General features: G+C 40.5%; 2 protein-coding genes across 3 annotated transcripts; both read right to left on the bottom strand.

The window, feature by feature from the left end:
- Positions 1-5221: 5221 nt before the first annotated feature.
- psmb3 (proteasome subunit beta 3) lies at positions 5222-8882 on the bottom strand. Of its 2 annotated transcripts, XM_004085785.4 has the most exons (6): positions 8761-8881; positions 7512-7696; positions 7331-7438; positions 7081-7258; positions 5938-6032; positions 5222-5374 (listed from the first exon to the last, which is right to left on the bottom strand). In XM_004085785.4, the coding sequence occupies exons 1-6, from the start codon at positions 8761-8763 to the stop codon at positions 5326-5328; spliced, it is 618 nt and encodes a 205-aa protein (XP_004085833.1). In that variant the 5' UTR covers positions 8764-8881; the 3' UTR covers positions 5222-5325. The 2 variants fall into 2 exon arrangements, with proteins under 2 accessions (XP_004085833.1, XP_020556829.1); XM_020701170.2 differs by having other exon boundaries at positions 7331-7696; positions 8761-8882.
- A 1610-nt stretch (positions 8883-10492) lies between these two features.
- On the bottom strand, positions 10493-14238 carry cwc25 (CWC25 spliceosome associated protein homolog). Its single transcript, XM_023955163.1, has 9 exons — positions 14097-14238; positions 12907-13079; positions 12595-12831; positions 12444-12513; positions 12215-12363; positions 12089-12146; positions 11041-11219; positions 10803-10964; positions 10493-10731 (listed from the first exon to the last, which is right to left on the bottom strand). The coding sequence occupies exons 1-9, from the start codon at positions 14112-14114 to the stop codon at positions 10620-10622; spliced, it is 1158 nt and encodes a 385-aa protein (XP_023810931.1). The 5' UTR covers positions 14115-14238; the 3' UTR covers positions 10493-10619.
- Positions 14239-14258: the final 20 nt, after the last annotated feature.

Genomic DNA, 14258 nt, shown 5'->3' on the forward strand with positions numbered 1-14258 from the left:
TTATATTGTTGAGAAATGAGTTGATGCTTTGTTCTGATGGATTGATCTGTGGAGTGTATAAGTTTTGATAAAAGTCTTTAAACGCATTATTAATTTTTACCGGGTCATGGGTGACATTCCCTGTTTGGTCCATAATCGAAGTGATTGTTGATTTTTCTTTATTAATTTTAAGCTGATTAGCTAGAAATTTGCCAGATTTATTTGAGTTTTCATATCTTTCCAGTCGAAGCCTTTGTATCTGGAATTGTGTTTGTTTATTGATGATGTCATTTAACTGCAGCTTTAAATTTTTCAGGTCCCCCAGTATGTGTTCCTGTGCAGAAGCAGCATAAGCAGTCTCCAGAGTTTTTATTTTTTTTCTTGATTCTAATAAATCTGCTTTCTCCTTGCGTTTTTTATGCGTTGAATAAGAGATGATTTTCCCTCTCATGACTGCTTTTGCTGCTTCCCAAAGAATACTTGGTGATATTTCAGAAGTATCGTTGAATTCTAAGAAGGTTGCCCACTCTTTTTTAAAGAATTCAATAAATTCCTGGTCTTTTAACAGAGATGTATTAAACCTCCAGGTTGAACCCGAGGGTCTGGGTACTTCCCTTGAAATAGTAACAGAAACTGGTGCATGGTCACTGATAATAATTGGATGAATGTTGGAACTTTTAATTTCTTTCAAAAGGGAGTTACTGACTAATAAATAATCTAAACGAGATTGTGAATGGTGAACTGGAGAAAAAAAGGTGAACCCCTTAGTGCTTGGATGACATGAGCGCCACGCGTCGCAGAGACCCAGATCATTCATGTACTGCTTTAGAATACTTGCAGACTGCCATGTACGCTGGTTTGCTGCTGTGCTGAGTCTGTCAAGTTCAGGGTCCAAAACAAGGTTGAAGTCTCCTCCTATAATGATTGTGGAGTCAGAGTGAACTGAGAGTGAGGTGAAGAATCTGTGAAAGAAGGAAGAGTCGTCAACATTAGGACCGTATACACTCGCTATACAATAGTCCTTATTCTGAATGGATATATTAATGATTACAAATCTGCCTTCTGGGTCAGTACTGTATCCTTATGAGTAAATGTAACATTTTTATTAATCAAAACTGCAACCCCTCTTTGTTTGGAGTTGAAACTGGCAGAATACATAGCTGGATACTGGGAACAGCACAGGAGATGACCAGCTGATAAAGATAAATGGGTCTCCTGCAGCAGAGCTATATCTGCTTTAAGATCATTCAGGTGATTTAACACTTTCAATCTCTTTGGCCCAGAACCAAGTCCACGCACATTCCAGCTAACGATGTTAAGACTGTTCATAGCTGTTCTAACCGGGAGAGTGCAAGGCTAAATAGTGCCTGTGCCCGTCCGTGTGCCCGCTGTGCGTACCTGCTACACTGACAAGCGCTATGCGTTGTGGGTGAACGTGTCTTAGCTGTGAGCTGCATGTTGCGTGCGTCCTGTGTGAGCCTAAGTGAGGTTTTTGCAGTTTATCAACGTGTGTGTGCGGGATCGCGTGTGCATGCTCTTATGCGCGCTAGTATGCGCGCGCGCCCGTTCCGTGCATAGATAAATACTCACCGTGGTTGCGTTGACTTTACCTGATTCACATATGAGGACATGGGAAGGGGGGGGGACAAGAGAAAAGAGAGAGGGAAAGAGAAAGAACAAAAAACAAAAACAACGAAACAACAACAGAAACATGAATGTGAGAGAAAGAAAAAACACTTTTCCTGAGAGGTGTGGATTATTGATGATCCGATTATTTCCTATTCAATTAAATAAGTTTGCTGGTTTCTTCTGGGCAGCGCAGATGTCAGTGCGCCTCTGAAAGCCTTCAGCACAGCCAGGGTGTTACCTCTGGGTCCCGGAACAGCTTGCCGTTCACAAAAAGTTTATCAACGGCAACCACCGCGCGGGCTCCAGCAGACAGGTGCTTCCTCCTCAGCGGGAAGAGGATTTTCCGCCGGCGGAGGATCTCGCCTGGAAACTGATCATTCAAGCTATAATGTGTGTCTTTCAGCTCTCGTCCTCTGCTTTTTACCTGCATCTTTTGTTTATAATGTTCAAATTTAGCAACAATAGGACGGGGACGCTGATTGTCCGGCCTTTTTCCTCCGAGCCGGTGAACCCTGTGGAAGGAGATCTTCTGGACCTCTTCCTTGGGCAGCTTCAGGTGGACCTCTATGAAGGACTTAACAATGTTCTCCGGGACTTCCCCTGCCTCTTCTGGAATCCCTGCGAACACTAGATTGTCCCTCATGCTCCTCGCCTGAAGATCCAGGAGGGTTTCCTTGATGGATCGGTTTTCCTCAGAGAGACGGGCGGTGTCGTGGCCCAAGGTCTTGACGGTCTCTCTGAGGGCCTGGTTCTCCGCTGCGAGCTCCTGCACCTGCTGTTGGCTGAACTCCAGAGACTCTCGCAGACCTTGGAATTCCTTATGGAGGATCTCCAGCAGATTTAAACGGCAATCAAGGCTGGAGAGCTTTTTATCAATTGAATCCAGGATATCACTCATGTTGCTGCCTGGGGAGGAGGCAGCCCCCGGGGAGTCTTCGGGACGGTTGCGTTTGGTGGACGGAGTGGCGGTGTTGGATTTCTTCATGAGGCAGGTATTGAAACACTCGTCGATGTAATTCTCCAGATCCTCCAGGTCCTCCAGGTCTTCCAGGCTGGCAAATGCTTGACAAACTTTTTCAGATTTTTATTTTTTAACTTTCTGGATTATTTAAATATGGCGGTGTAATTAAATAAATCAAAAATGTTTGTTCACAACTTACGCGCCGCCAAGTAAACTCACCACACTCCTCTCGTCGGCTCTCGCGATACTACCCATGCAGCTTATTTCTACAAAAAAGCATTTTTTTGTGTGTCTGCTCCTGATTTACCACTTGAAGAAAATAAATATTCCCAAATGCAATTTAAAGGTTAGTTTTCTTTAAATATGTCCTCCATTATCAGAAAAACAAACGTAAAAAACACGATTTTCATCAGTCTTTAAATTCAATAAAAAGGAGATGAAACGGTTCTGTAAAAAAATAAAAATGGTTTGGTTAAAAAAATGTAAATTTTACACGATGAGAAGCTGAACATTTAAAAAAGTAATCCAAAAAAGTAGCTGCACCCTGAGCAGCCAGCATAGAAATGTCTGTGGTTCCACTTTTCAGACCATGATGTCCAAACTTTAACCAGAACTCTCCAGAACTTTTACTCTGGTCTGTTTGGACTATTGTTCTGCTGAAACTCACAATGGGATGGAGCGGGTTCTGGGACAAAATGGTTTGTAGCCCCATATTATCATACCACCCACCCCCACCATGTCTGTTGTTTTGATCTTATTCTGAAAATCTGTTGGTTTGAATCCAGATGCATCAGGAAACGGGCCTTCCAGAAAGCTCCTCTTGCGTCTCATCAGTCCATAGAGTATCTGTCCAGATGTTTTGAATCCAGATGCTTCTGTCAGATTTCAGACGGGTCTTTGATCTTTTTGCTTAGAACTTTCTCCCACAGATCTGTCTTTGTCTTTCTGGAGCTTCGGTCACATGTGTGTCCGTGTGACGCGTGTTAAACGGGCCTTCTTGGATGCCAGTCTAGTCCACGGTATTCACACTGGACATGCAGGGAGGGGCTTCTACTGTCTAACAGCGGATGTCTGCCACCTACAGTTGGAAGAGGTTTGGTGCACATCTGGTGAATCTCGCTCCAGGCTTTTTCTTTCACAGCTCTGCTTCGATATTTGAAGGACTTGGTGTCACAATTCCAGCCGAGCGCAGACCGCTATGATTCATTTCTCTTCCATGATCGATGTTCCAACGGTTGGAACGTCAGTGAATTAAACCGTCACTACCAAATCCAAGTCCCTGATTGGTCAAAGTTCCACCTGGATCCACTTTCAATGTGCGTTCAATGGCCGCACACTGTGTAGGTAGAGCCCAAAAACCTTTGGGAAAACGTGCGTAGCGACACAGAACGTAAGACGGTTGACCACAGAGGCGGCCGCTTGAGCGCCAAATGTAGCTGTTAAAACTCTGACCTTCAGTGAGTTGGGTGAAACCTGCAGGTCCTTCCATCGCTGGAAGATTTTTTTTTCAAATTTCAGAGTTTCTGAGATCTTTCCTCTGCTTCACTTAAAAGGATTTTAGTTTTACAAACTAAACTTCACTAAAAAAGTTTTTTTTACTTGTGTGACATGAAAACAAGTGGCTGGATGCCTCCGTTGGAAAAGTGCAGGACTGGACAATGGGAAAGCCAGGTTTATTTCCCAGCCTCATGCAAGACTCTTCACTCTACTGTGTAGCCCAAGTCTGGGTGTCCCCGTGCCTGTCCCCAGCTCGGATAAAATCCAGGGTTGCGTCGGTCTGTGTGAATCGGTGAAAGCTGATTTGCTGTGGCGACCCCTGAAGGGTTAAAACAAAACAGTTGATTCTTTTTTTTCCAGAGATCTCTTAACCCTTGTGCTATCCTAGGCACTTTAACATTGGGAGTTGGGTCATCTAGACCCACTAGACAGTGCTCTGAACCTTTTTTCTTCAATGATTTGTGATCTTCACTGGTGTCCATGGATTACATGAAATCTTTCCACCTTTATCCACCTTTGTCATGGTAGGGAGAACACGTCAATGTAAGGTTGGGTCATCTAAGATAGCACAAGGGGTTTACAGAACACTTTAGGATAATTTATTTATTATTTTAGGAGAGTCTATTTTGAGGATTTTTCATGAACTGGTCATCATTCAGACGAGGTTTTCACTCAGAAATGAAGCGGAAGTTATGCAATCATTTAACGTCTGAATAATTCATGTCAGCAGCAGGAAAAGGCTTTAGAAGAAATGACTAATTGTTTTTGAAATGGAAAAAGTACTAAAACTACTAAAACCTTAGTTTATAAACTGGAGATGTTTAAAGAAACATTGTCTTCAAATAGTCTGCAGTTCAGATTTCATTAAAATCCTGTGATTATCAAATCCATTCATGTTTTAATAAAAGCTTTAGGGCTTTTTGTATGTTTGATGTGTTGATTCCAGCAGAGGAAACTTCCGGATTGAAGCCACTCGCGTTTCCAGTTCAGGATTCAGGACCATCATTGCAGATGTGAATGTGGCGTCCATTATTTAATCACTGGATGCTGAGGAAGCTCCACCCACCCCTCCCTCCTTCCCTCCTTCAGAAGATGACAAGCCCCGCCCATCAGAGGTGAGACTCAGCAGATTACCCTCCAGAATACCAGACATCGTTCTGCTTTTAAATCTCTTTTATTGAACCACATCAGTAGGAAATCAGACAGTACATTTTTTTTGTTTGTTTTGTTTTTTACAAAAGTAAGAGCGGGTGCAGAAACTAATCCATCCTGGCTTTCAGGGTTCGTGTGGTGATCTTGTCTTTCTCTCTGTCAGAATGAAAAAGAAAAAGAAAATAGAAAAGTCAGTAAAACAAAAAAAAAAAAAAAAACTGTTTCAACAGAAAATAAACTGTTAGGAAGACGACCCAGCACAGATCATTGTGTGGATTACATAATCCAGGTTTGACTGGTTTAGATTACATCAGTATTACTCTTTCAAACTATTTTGAAAGCAGCATAAACGTGTTTGAGGACGACAGAAAATCTAACGGGAAAACGTTTAGAAAAAAAGTTCTTCTTGTAGAGACTTCATGTATGAGGATTTCTTACATTAAAAAGTGAAAAAGGAAATGAATTGACTGTTTTGATAAATCCATGTTTGATTTAAATTGAGTCACTTTGATCTTTTCTGGGTTGCACCTCAGCACCAAACAGAGTTTAACTCTTAACAGCAGCTTTACGTCACTCCAGACGATTCTGAGGTGGAGAACAGCGGTCCTGTGCTGATCTGTATGTCGGCGCAACGCCGCTTTTCTCTGCTGATTCTCGCTGATGGCGTAGTTATTTGGAGGTTTGGACTCCAAGACTTAAGGCGTTTGGGTTGAACTTACATGACGTGGACGACGACGCCCATTCCAGACACGGCGTCTCTGTCGACGGCGTTCAGCATCGCCTGGGAGATGGTCTCGAACAGATCCTCCGGTTCCTGCAGGGAGAAGACCGTCGACATTTCCCATCAGCCCCAGAAAAACACGGCTGCTCCTGATCTTCAGGTGTCTGAGCTTTTTGGATTAGTGAACTAAGAGCTTCCAAACTAGAATAACCAGGAGGAGGACAGACGCTGAAACTGGATGCTAAAATAAAGTGTTCAATGCCATGATGCTTCTTTATGTTGTAAAACCACTAACTGATGCTGAGAATGTTTATTCTATACAGTAAATGTTTAGTCCAAGAGGCTCAGAGAGAGGATTATGTTACATAAATGATTAAAAAAAAAAAGACTTGTGAAAATGCTAATGTGGAACATGAAATCTAAATGATTTAAGAGAAAAACTTTGAGGTAGATTAAAAACTATAAACACCAGACTCACAGGAAAAAGCAGCTGAAAATAATTAAGATTTTACATCAATTAAAGTTGTTAAAATTCATAATTTAGAGTGTTTTAGAACCTGTGGTCCCAGCGGTGCACTATAGAACATTTACAATGTTATTCTTTCTGATGAATAAAGCCAGGAGTGTCTGTTTAACATTGAAGGTGGTCTATCCCTCTCGTCTGCGCCCCCTGGTGGAAACATCCAGCTCTGAAAGTTAAATCTGGACATGAAAAAAGAGCTGGGGTGTCCTCCTCTTCCTCACTGGCTGACGTCTTCCTCTTCCTCACTGGCTGACGTCCTCTTCCTCCTCACTAGCTGACATCCTCCTCTTCCTCACTGGCTGACGTCCTCCTCTGCTCTGGTGAGTCTTTTGCTCCTCACTTGGTTCAGTTTTCATTTTCCTTCATTACTTTTTGATTTTTCATGCCGATGTGGAACAAATTAAACGCTTCTCAGTCAAATATCTGGAATTAATTTGGTGACGCGAGGCGCGGCTGTTTATATTGTGACTGATCTAAAAGAAATCCTTTCTTTAAGCCTAGCAGACGTTGGTAAACGGGACATTTTTGTCCAGAACCTGGTTCATCCAGATTCATAAATCATCTGAAGTAGTTTTTTTTTTTTAGCAGAGTAAAGATAAAAAAGGGCAGAATACCAACCAAGTCGGGCTCCCACAGAGACTCGCACATGCCGTACATCTGCTCCGAGCACGTGCCGCTCACCACGAAGTCCTCGGTCACCATGGGGCAGCCGATCAGATCCAGGGAACAGATGAACGGCTCAAAGCTTTTGGGATCGAGTCCGGCGATCACCGGCTCGATGTAGTACGGTCCAAACCTGGGGAGAGTTGAGTGTTAAAAAGGGTGCCCGGCGTTGGCGCCACACGCAGCGAGGTCACACGCTGCTCACCTCCTCTCGTACAGCAGGTTGGACACCATGCTCATGAAGGTTTTAGGTTTGATCTGGCGCCCCTCCTTCAGCTCGTACAGGTTCAGTCGGAACTTTAGCCTCTGAGATCTAAACACAAACCTCGGGTCAGAATCACGTTGAAACCAGTAAAAAAGTTCTGTTTGTGGAAGAAGACGCTCACACTGTCTGAACGTCCGTCGCCAAACCGGCCAGCCCGATGTACAGCCGCTCCCCCATGGGGAAGATCTTCTGGAAGTCTGTGGTGACCATCTGAGCCTGGATGCCGAACCTGCGATCCGCTGCGATCGCAACACAGTTCTTCCCTCGCATGGCCATGACGGCCCCCCCATTATACGACATTATAGACTAGAACAGGGGAAAAAACGGAGGTCAGAGGGAACCTGAAAACGAGAACCGTTCTGCTACACAGACCCGCTTCAAAGAGCATCATGGATCGGAGCAAAAGCCATCAGAATTTAGACATATACGGATTTCATTATTTCTGTTTGACATAGCTTTCTCCTTAAAACACCTTTTATGTGATCAAATGAATCAAAAAGTCGTTTAGATCACCAACATCAGCAAAGTACATTTCTGACATAGTTTGGATTCAACTCAAGAAGTAAAAATATCTAGGTTATAAAAAATAAAATGTGAACTGCTGGATATATTTTTGTTTTCATTAATTAATTAATTAATTAATTAATTTACTACATATGTATTCATTACTAATAAATAGTTTATTCATTTCCTTATGGATTTTTTTTCCTAAAAAAACAAAAATAAGTGAGAGACATGGGACAGATTCATTGACCAGGGATTTGAACCCCTGACCCAACGTTCACCAACCTACACCACTCTAACCAAGCACTTTCACGTCCACGACCTTTGTTTTTTGTTGGTTTGTATTTTTAAAAGACATTTAAAAGCTTTTCTTTGCAATTAAAGACTTTAAACCCAAAAGGGTTTCCGGAAAAAAAAACGTTCTGTAGGCGAAAATAAAAACTGCCCTGTAGTTATTTTATTTAACAATTATAAAATTATGAGGATAAATATGATACTTCTTTCTCATGTTTTTCCACAAAAAATCTGATATTTGTAGTTTTTTTTCGGTAAAACCTGTTAGCATCGCTGATGCTAGCTCACCCAAACTTAGCTAGCTACAGGATTCTATTCTACCATTTATCCATCATTAGCTTTTACTAATTTACAACTACGTAAACTATCAGTATTTATTTAGACTTATGCTCGATTATAGTGTAATGTTAAAATATATTTAAAAACTAGATTGTTATTAATGTGCGAAATGTTGAGTTTCAGTTTAACACGTTAGCCTAGGTAGGAATGTTTGTTTGCGGTGATAATTTAAAAATAAATCCGCTAAAATTACATAAATTCGAGCATGCAGCTGTGCCGTGGAGTTATCTTACCATGTTGAAGGTTTTTAGTTGTTTTTCTGTTGATATATGAATAAATCTTCTTCAATGAACCAGACGCTAGCTTTACAGTGACTACACGATTTAGAAACAACAGTCAGACAAACATGGGTCTGTTACGTCACTTCAAAACTCTTTAATATGATTGGCTCTCGCTAATCCAGGCATAGTTTGGTGGAAGTGTGTTTAAAGTGAAAGTAAAGTTGCAAATCTGTCTGAATGAATAATAATGTACAACATACTTTTTAAATTGATCATTGCACAGAAAAAAACGTCTGAAAATGATGTGGAAAATATCAAAGGAAAAAAAGGCAGTATCAGTAAAATAAAGGAAATAAAGGGGACAATTCTTTTTTAAAATAAATTTTAAAAGAACAAAGGTTTTCTTACCCAAATCAAAATTTGCCAAATTCCCATGTTTTGTAAAAAAATACCAATTTCATTGGCACATCTTTAAACTTGAACATACCCTTTAATGCATTAAAAAAAAAAAAAAAAAAGGTTTTTAACATTTGACCTGTTACATAAAAGCACAGCTGTTTAACATTGAAATAACTGCTGGTGGGAATATTTTCAGAAGGGAGAAAAATTTCCTCATAAATACATTTATTATCTTGCAGTATTTTTCTTTACAATGCAGCAAATTATGATTCCTCAAAGATCATCTTTTTCAATGTTTTTCACATATATTTAAAAAAAGGCATTGATGACATCAACATGAATCATTTTTAAAATACGACAAAAGGATTCCAGTGTTTATATTCAGCAACAACAAAAACCAAAAAAGCTCACAAAAAAGACGTTAGTCAAAACTTTCTATAAATCATAAAATGTTTTAGCTTTTTAATTTTGGGATTATCCAGTTACTATTTATTCCATTTAGAACTTTTATTTGGTATCACTAATATTTCCTTTTAATTTTTGTTTTACAGAAGAATGACATTTATGAATAATCTTTATCCAAACTCCTACCCAAGTAATTATTTTAACTGTTACTTTTTACCATCTTTTAATAAATAGATCAACATTTATTTTTTACTCCAAAGTAGAAAGAATTTTCTCTTAAACTTTTAAGATGGAGCAGTTTTTCTTAATGAAAAAAAGGGAAATATATGTATTTAAACATGATTTTGAATTGGACCATTTTAATCAAACATTTTTTTCATGCAACACCAACAGCTTTTATAAAAAATAAAACAAAAATCAGCTTACTGTTCTGCTAATGAATCTTTTTGCTCTCAAACTATCCGATGTGATTTAAAAAAAAAAAAATCTCTTTTGTGAAATATTCATAAACTTATTTTGCTTTACATTTTGATTGTCTGTCGTCTTTCTATTGTGTACAGAAACTACAATTCAGACAGATTATGACTTCCAAGTATAAATCTGTATTTAACTCAACATATTTAACATTTCTCCACCTCAGTTTTGAAGTTTGTGCATCATTTTTTCTAAATGCATTTTAGTTAAACTGCAGAAGAATCGTCACTATAAGTTAGTCTGAGTGCAGAAAAATCTAACTTTCGACCCCAAAGTTGTTTTCTTTTAAGGGCAATCTGCTTAAAAGTCGGACGTAGTTCCTGAGCGGTTCAGCCTCAAGGGTGGAGTGTGAAATTAAACAAAAAAATGCGTTTGGCACTTCCGGTTTCCTTAAACCAAGTCCCACATCAATCCAAACACTCCTGAGATCAGAAACTTTTGGCACAAAATCACAAATTCAGAGCAGCAGTTTTTAAAACACCTTTTACTTTGAAAGGACTTTTATAACAAAAGGAATACACTTTAACTGTACACAGGGATAACAAGGACTCAAAGAAGATGCATTTTACAGACAGCTTTTCAAAATAAAAGCCTCATCTCTTCATGAAGTTGTCCAGAGCGGCGGGTGTCCTCTGGATGGAGTGAATGTTCCGCTTCACTCGGTCCTCCAGAGACGAGCTGGCGGCGCTCTCCAGCTTCATGTTACTTCAAGAAAAGAAGAACGGAGTGTGAGGCGATGGAGGAAGAAAACAAAAGAACCAAGAGTGTGAACTCACTGGATGAAGCCGGCGTGGCGCTCGTGCTTCTGCTCGCGTTGCTTCTCCTGCTCCTCCTGCTTCTTGTACCTCCTCACGTTGTTCTCGCGGTCCTCCTCACGTTGCTTGGCCTCCTCCATCATGGCAAGCCTCTTCTTCTCCAGCTCCTCCGCAGACAGTTTCCTGCAGAATCAGCGGTTTGGTCAGGAATGTTGGAGCTGTGGCGGCGGCTGCACTCCGACCTTGCGGCGGCTCTCACTTTGACACGGGGACGCCGTGGCGGCGGAAGCGCTCTCTCTGCGGGCTCGCCACCTTCCTGTCACTCCTGTGCGACGACGGCCCGAGCGAGAGGCCGTCCCTCCTCTGAGGAGATCTGGATCGGCTTCGATTGCGGCGCTCCGAGTGAACTGACGTCTGTTGAGGTCTGCCGCCAGGGAGCTGAGAGGAAACATCGAGGAGGAGAACATGAGAGTTTGAAACCGCTTTCATTTCCAAACTGCTCGCAGTGGGAAAGACAGGCAGCAGGGGGCGCCGACACCACAAAATATTTTTTCCCTTGAAGCTTCAAAACTGGAGTGTAAAGACAACCAGATGATTTTCCAGATTATTTTCTTCCTCATAATCATTCTGTCAGGATTAGTTAAATCTTTTCTTGCATGAAAACAAATAGTTTAACTTTAAAACAATCACGACTCAACAGAAATTGTTTTTTAAAATACATTTTTTGCTTTTTTGTTGTACTAACGACATCATCTTCATGAATATATTTTGTTTTCTTTACATCTTTGCTCCTCATCGGCTGAAATATTTTCATAGAGCGTTGAATAGAAAAGAGGCTTCGGTTTTTATCCAAACAGCATCAGTCAGAGGTTTGACTGCTTCTCTTAAGCGTCTTTCTGAGGAGAACTTAATATTCCAGAAGCACAAAATTGCAAAATCTTTTCTCAATGAATGCAGAAAATCTGTTTGCAGAGGCTAAACGTTATTTCCATGTATGGACATCACATTCCGACTGCTAAATACTTATGGTAGTATTCATTTTTTTTAACCTTGGATACATGAAGTAAAATCAATTTATTCAAATGATTTTAGAACTTGACAAATTGACTTTTAAAGCCAGATTGAGACGGTGATGTTGGTAAAAGGATGTTGAGTTTGGAGCCGACAGGAATGAGGAAGACCAAAGAGGAGGTTAGTGGATGTGGAGGAGGAGGTGGTTGGTGTGAGTGAGGAAGGGTAGGATGATGAAGGGAGCAGAAGCAGTCATGTGGTGGCAGCGAGTCCTGGGCTCAAACAGCAGCTCTGACCTGCAGGCCGTATCCGGGCAGATGGGGAGCTCGGCTTCCGGGTTTGGACTCCTTTGACCTGAAAACAGGAGATGGTGACTTTCATGGTTTTACAGTCGCACGTCGTCACTCGTCTCTCTTTTGTACTTGATTCTGTTGCCCTCATCTTCCGAGCTGGAGCTTGAACTCCTCCTCCTGTGCTTCTTTTCTTTCCTTCTCTCCCGGTCTCCTTTCTTCTCTTTCTTCTCCTTCTTCCTCTTCTTCTTCTTCTTCTCCTCCTCAAGGTTTAGTCGCAGCTATAAAAAAAAAATCATCAACAGGCTGTGAGTCTGTCACCTTCATCTCCATCGAGCAGGAGAACAGAGGAAGTCCTCACCATTTCTTTGATTTTCTTCATCTTCACAGGATTGGTCAGAACTTCCCTCTTCTTGTCCTGCTCACGTTTTCTTCAGAGGGAGCGAGAGAAAAAAGTTATTCTGAGTTTTTTTTTTTTTAACCAGACTCTCAGAACAAGCTGCTTCACTCACCGGATCTCAAACAGAGGATCCTCCCTGATCTTGGCAGCCAGGTCCAGGTTGGAGGCGGGGGTGTTGGAGCTGAAGATGGATCCGGGCAGGAGCCCCGTCTCCGCTGATGGTCCGCTCTCGGGCTCTGCGTACTGATCTGTGATCTGCTTATCGATGGGGCGCCCCATCAGGTACTCGTCTCTGGAGATTTGTCCGGCTGGACCCTGGTACATCCAGTCCAGTCTGTCGTCCTTTTTCCTAACAGAGCATCAGGAGGTTCAGACTTGGTAGAAAGCTCCCAAAAGCCTCTACCAAAAACGTGCCAACACTCACTTAATAGCGCCCGCTTCCTCTGCGAATCTGGTTATCTCCTCTCGAGCTCGCTCCTCTTTCAGCTCCTTCTGCAGCTCCTCAATTTTCTTTCGTTCTGCTTCATATTTCTGCTCGGCTTTCCAGACCCGCTCGATGTTTTTCATAGTCTGGGGGTGCCAGCTCTTCTTCAGGTTCTGGAGGAAGGAGTTCAAACTTACTTTTAGTAACAGCTTTTTCATCTTCATATAAGGTCTTCATTTTTTCCAATTTATATCATTACATATGGGGCAAAAATACAACTTTTTTTTTAACCCTATCTGACATTTCTAAAGTGTTTTTTTTTTTTTTAGATTAATTACAGATTTTAGCATGAAGCTATGACACTCCTGTTAGTCATTTAGTAATGTTAGTAATCCCCTGTATTTTACCCAAATACAAGACTTCAGGAGCAAGTTCAACCCATTTGTTACAAATATAAACACACTATGAAATCATTATACATCATTAATTTTTCCAACTTTTATTTTAAGTTGCAAAAATTCTTTTACATTTTCACATTTATAAATCTTTAACTGTCAATTCACTTAATGAAGATTTAACAAACTAATTTAATCAACAGCTGTGCAATCTGTGAGTTTTGCATTTTATTTTGAAAAAGGGAAGTTGTCGATAAATACGAATAAATTTTTATTTAATACATGAATAAACAAATCACTATTTAAAATGCATTTTTTTATTAAAATTTTATTTTGTGTTTAAATATGTTCACTGCAGATAATTTTCAGTTGTAATAGAAACTAAAAGTCTCATCACTGTTTGACTTATAAGGTCTTTTTTTTAACGGTGTAAACGGTAGATTTGACATCGACGTGAGTTTAAACTGAAAGGCTGAATGAATATTTGACATCATTCATCTGAAAACGAACATGATTGTCTCTAAACCTCCACAACAACACAATGATCCGTGCTCGTTCCTTTAAAAACATTAGCCTATCAGATTTAGAAAGAAAATGACCAACGTAAAATGTAGGCCGGCGGAATTTAAGAATAAATCTAAAATTATTTAATATATAAATATGAAATACAAAACTGTTGTAGATCGTAAATATCGACGTAAAAACTTAAATGCGTTTTTTCTGAACAGATCATCTGCTTTAGCTTCCTTTTCATCAACGCAGGCGCTAATATTCGACAGTTTAGATCAAACTTACCAGATCTCCTCCCCCCATCTTGAAAACTCAGTGTTTTCTCTATAAAAAGCGAAATCTAAAGGTTTACTTTGACGTTAAAAAATGTAGAAAACGACAAGCCGTCGAAGAAAATGGACACGGTGTGATATGTTTAGTGCATTTCCGGTTTTGAATGGCTCAACT

Source organism: Oryzias latipes, chromosome 1, assembly GCF_002234675.1.
Source record: "Oryzias latipes chromosome 1, ASM223467v1".
Lineage (NCBI taxonomy): Eukaryota > Metazoa > Chordata > Actinopteri > Beloniformes > Adrianichthyidae > Oryzias > Oryzias latipes.

Bases quoted from the DNA above. Each gene is read 5' to 3' on its own strand.
- psmb3 (XM_020701170.2), bottom strand. From the start codon at position 7,680: ATGGGGGGGCCGTCATGGCCATGCGAGGGAAGAACTGTGTTGCGATCG. The intron at 7,259-7,330 runs GTGAGCAGCGTG...AACTCTCCCCAG, and splicing joins AACCTGCTGTACGAGAGGAG to GTTTGGACCGTACTACATCG. The intron at 5,375-5,937 runs GTAAGTTCAACC...TCATTCTGACAG, and splicing joins GGCGTCGTCGTCCACGTCAT to AGAGAAAGACAAGATCACCA.
- cwc25 (XM_023955163.1), bottom strand. The intron at 12,832-12,906 runs GTGAGTGTTGGC...ATGCTCTGTTAG, and splicing joins GAGGAAGCGGGCGCTATTAA to GAAAAAGGACGACAGACTGG. The intron at 11,220-12,088 runs GTCAGAGCTGCT...GTTTCCTCTCAG, and splicing joins TGCCCGGATACGGCCTGCAG to CTCCCTGGCGGCAGACCTCA.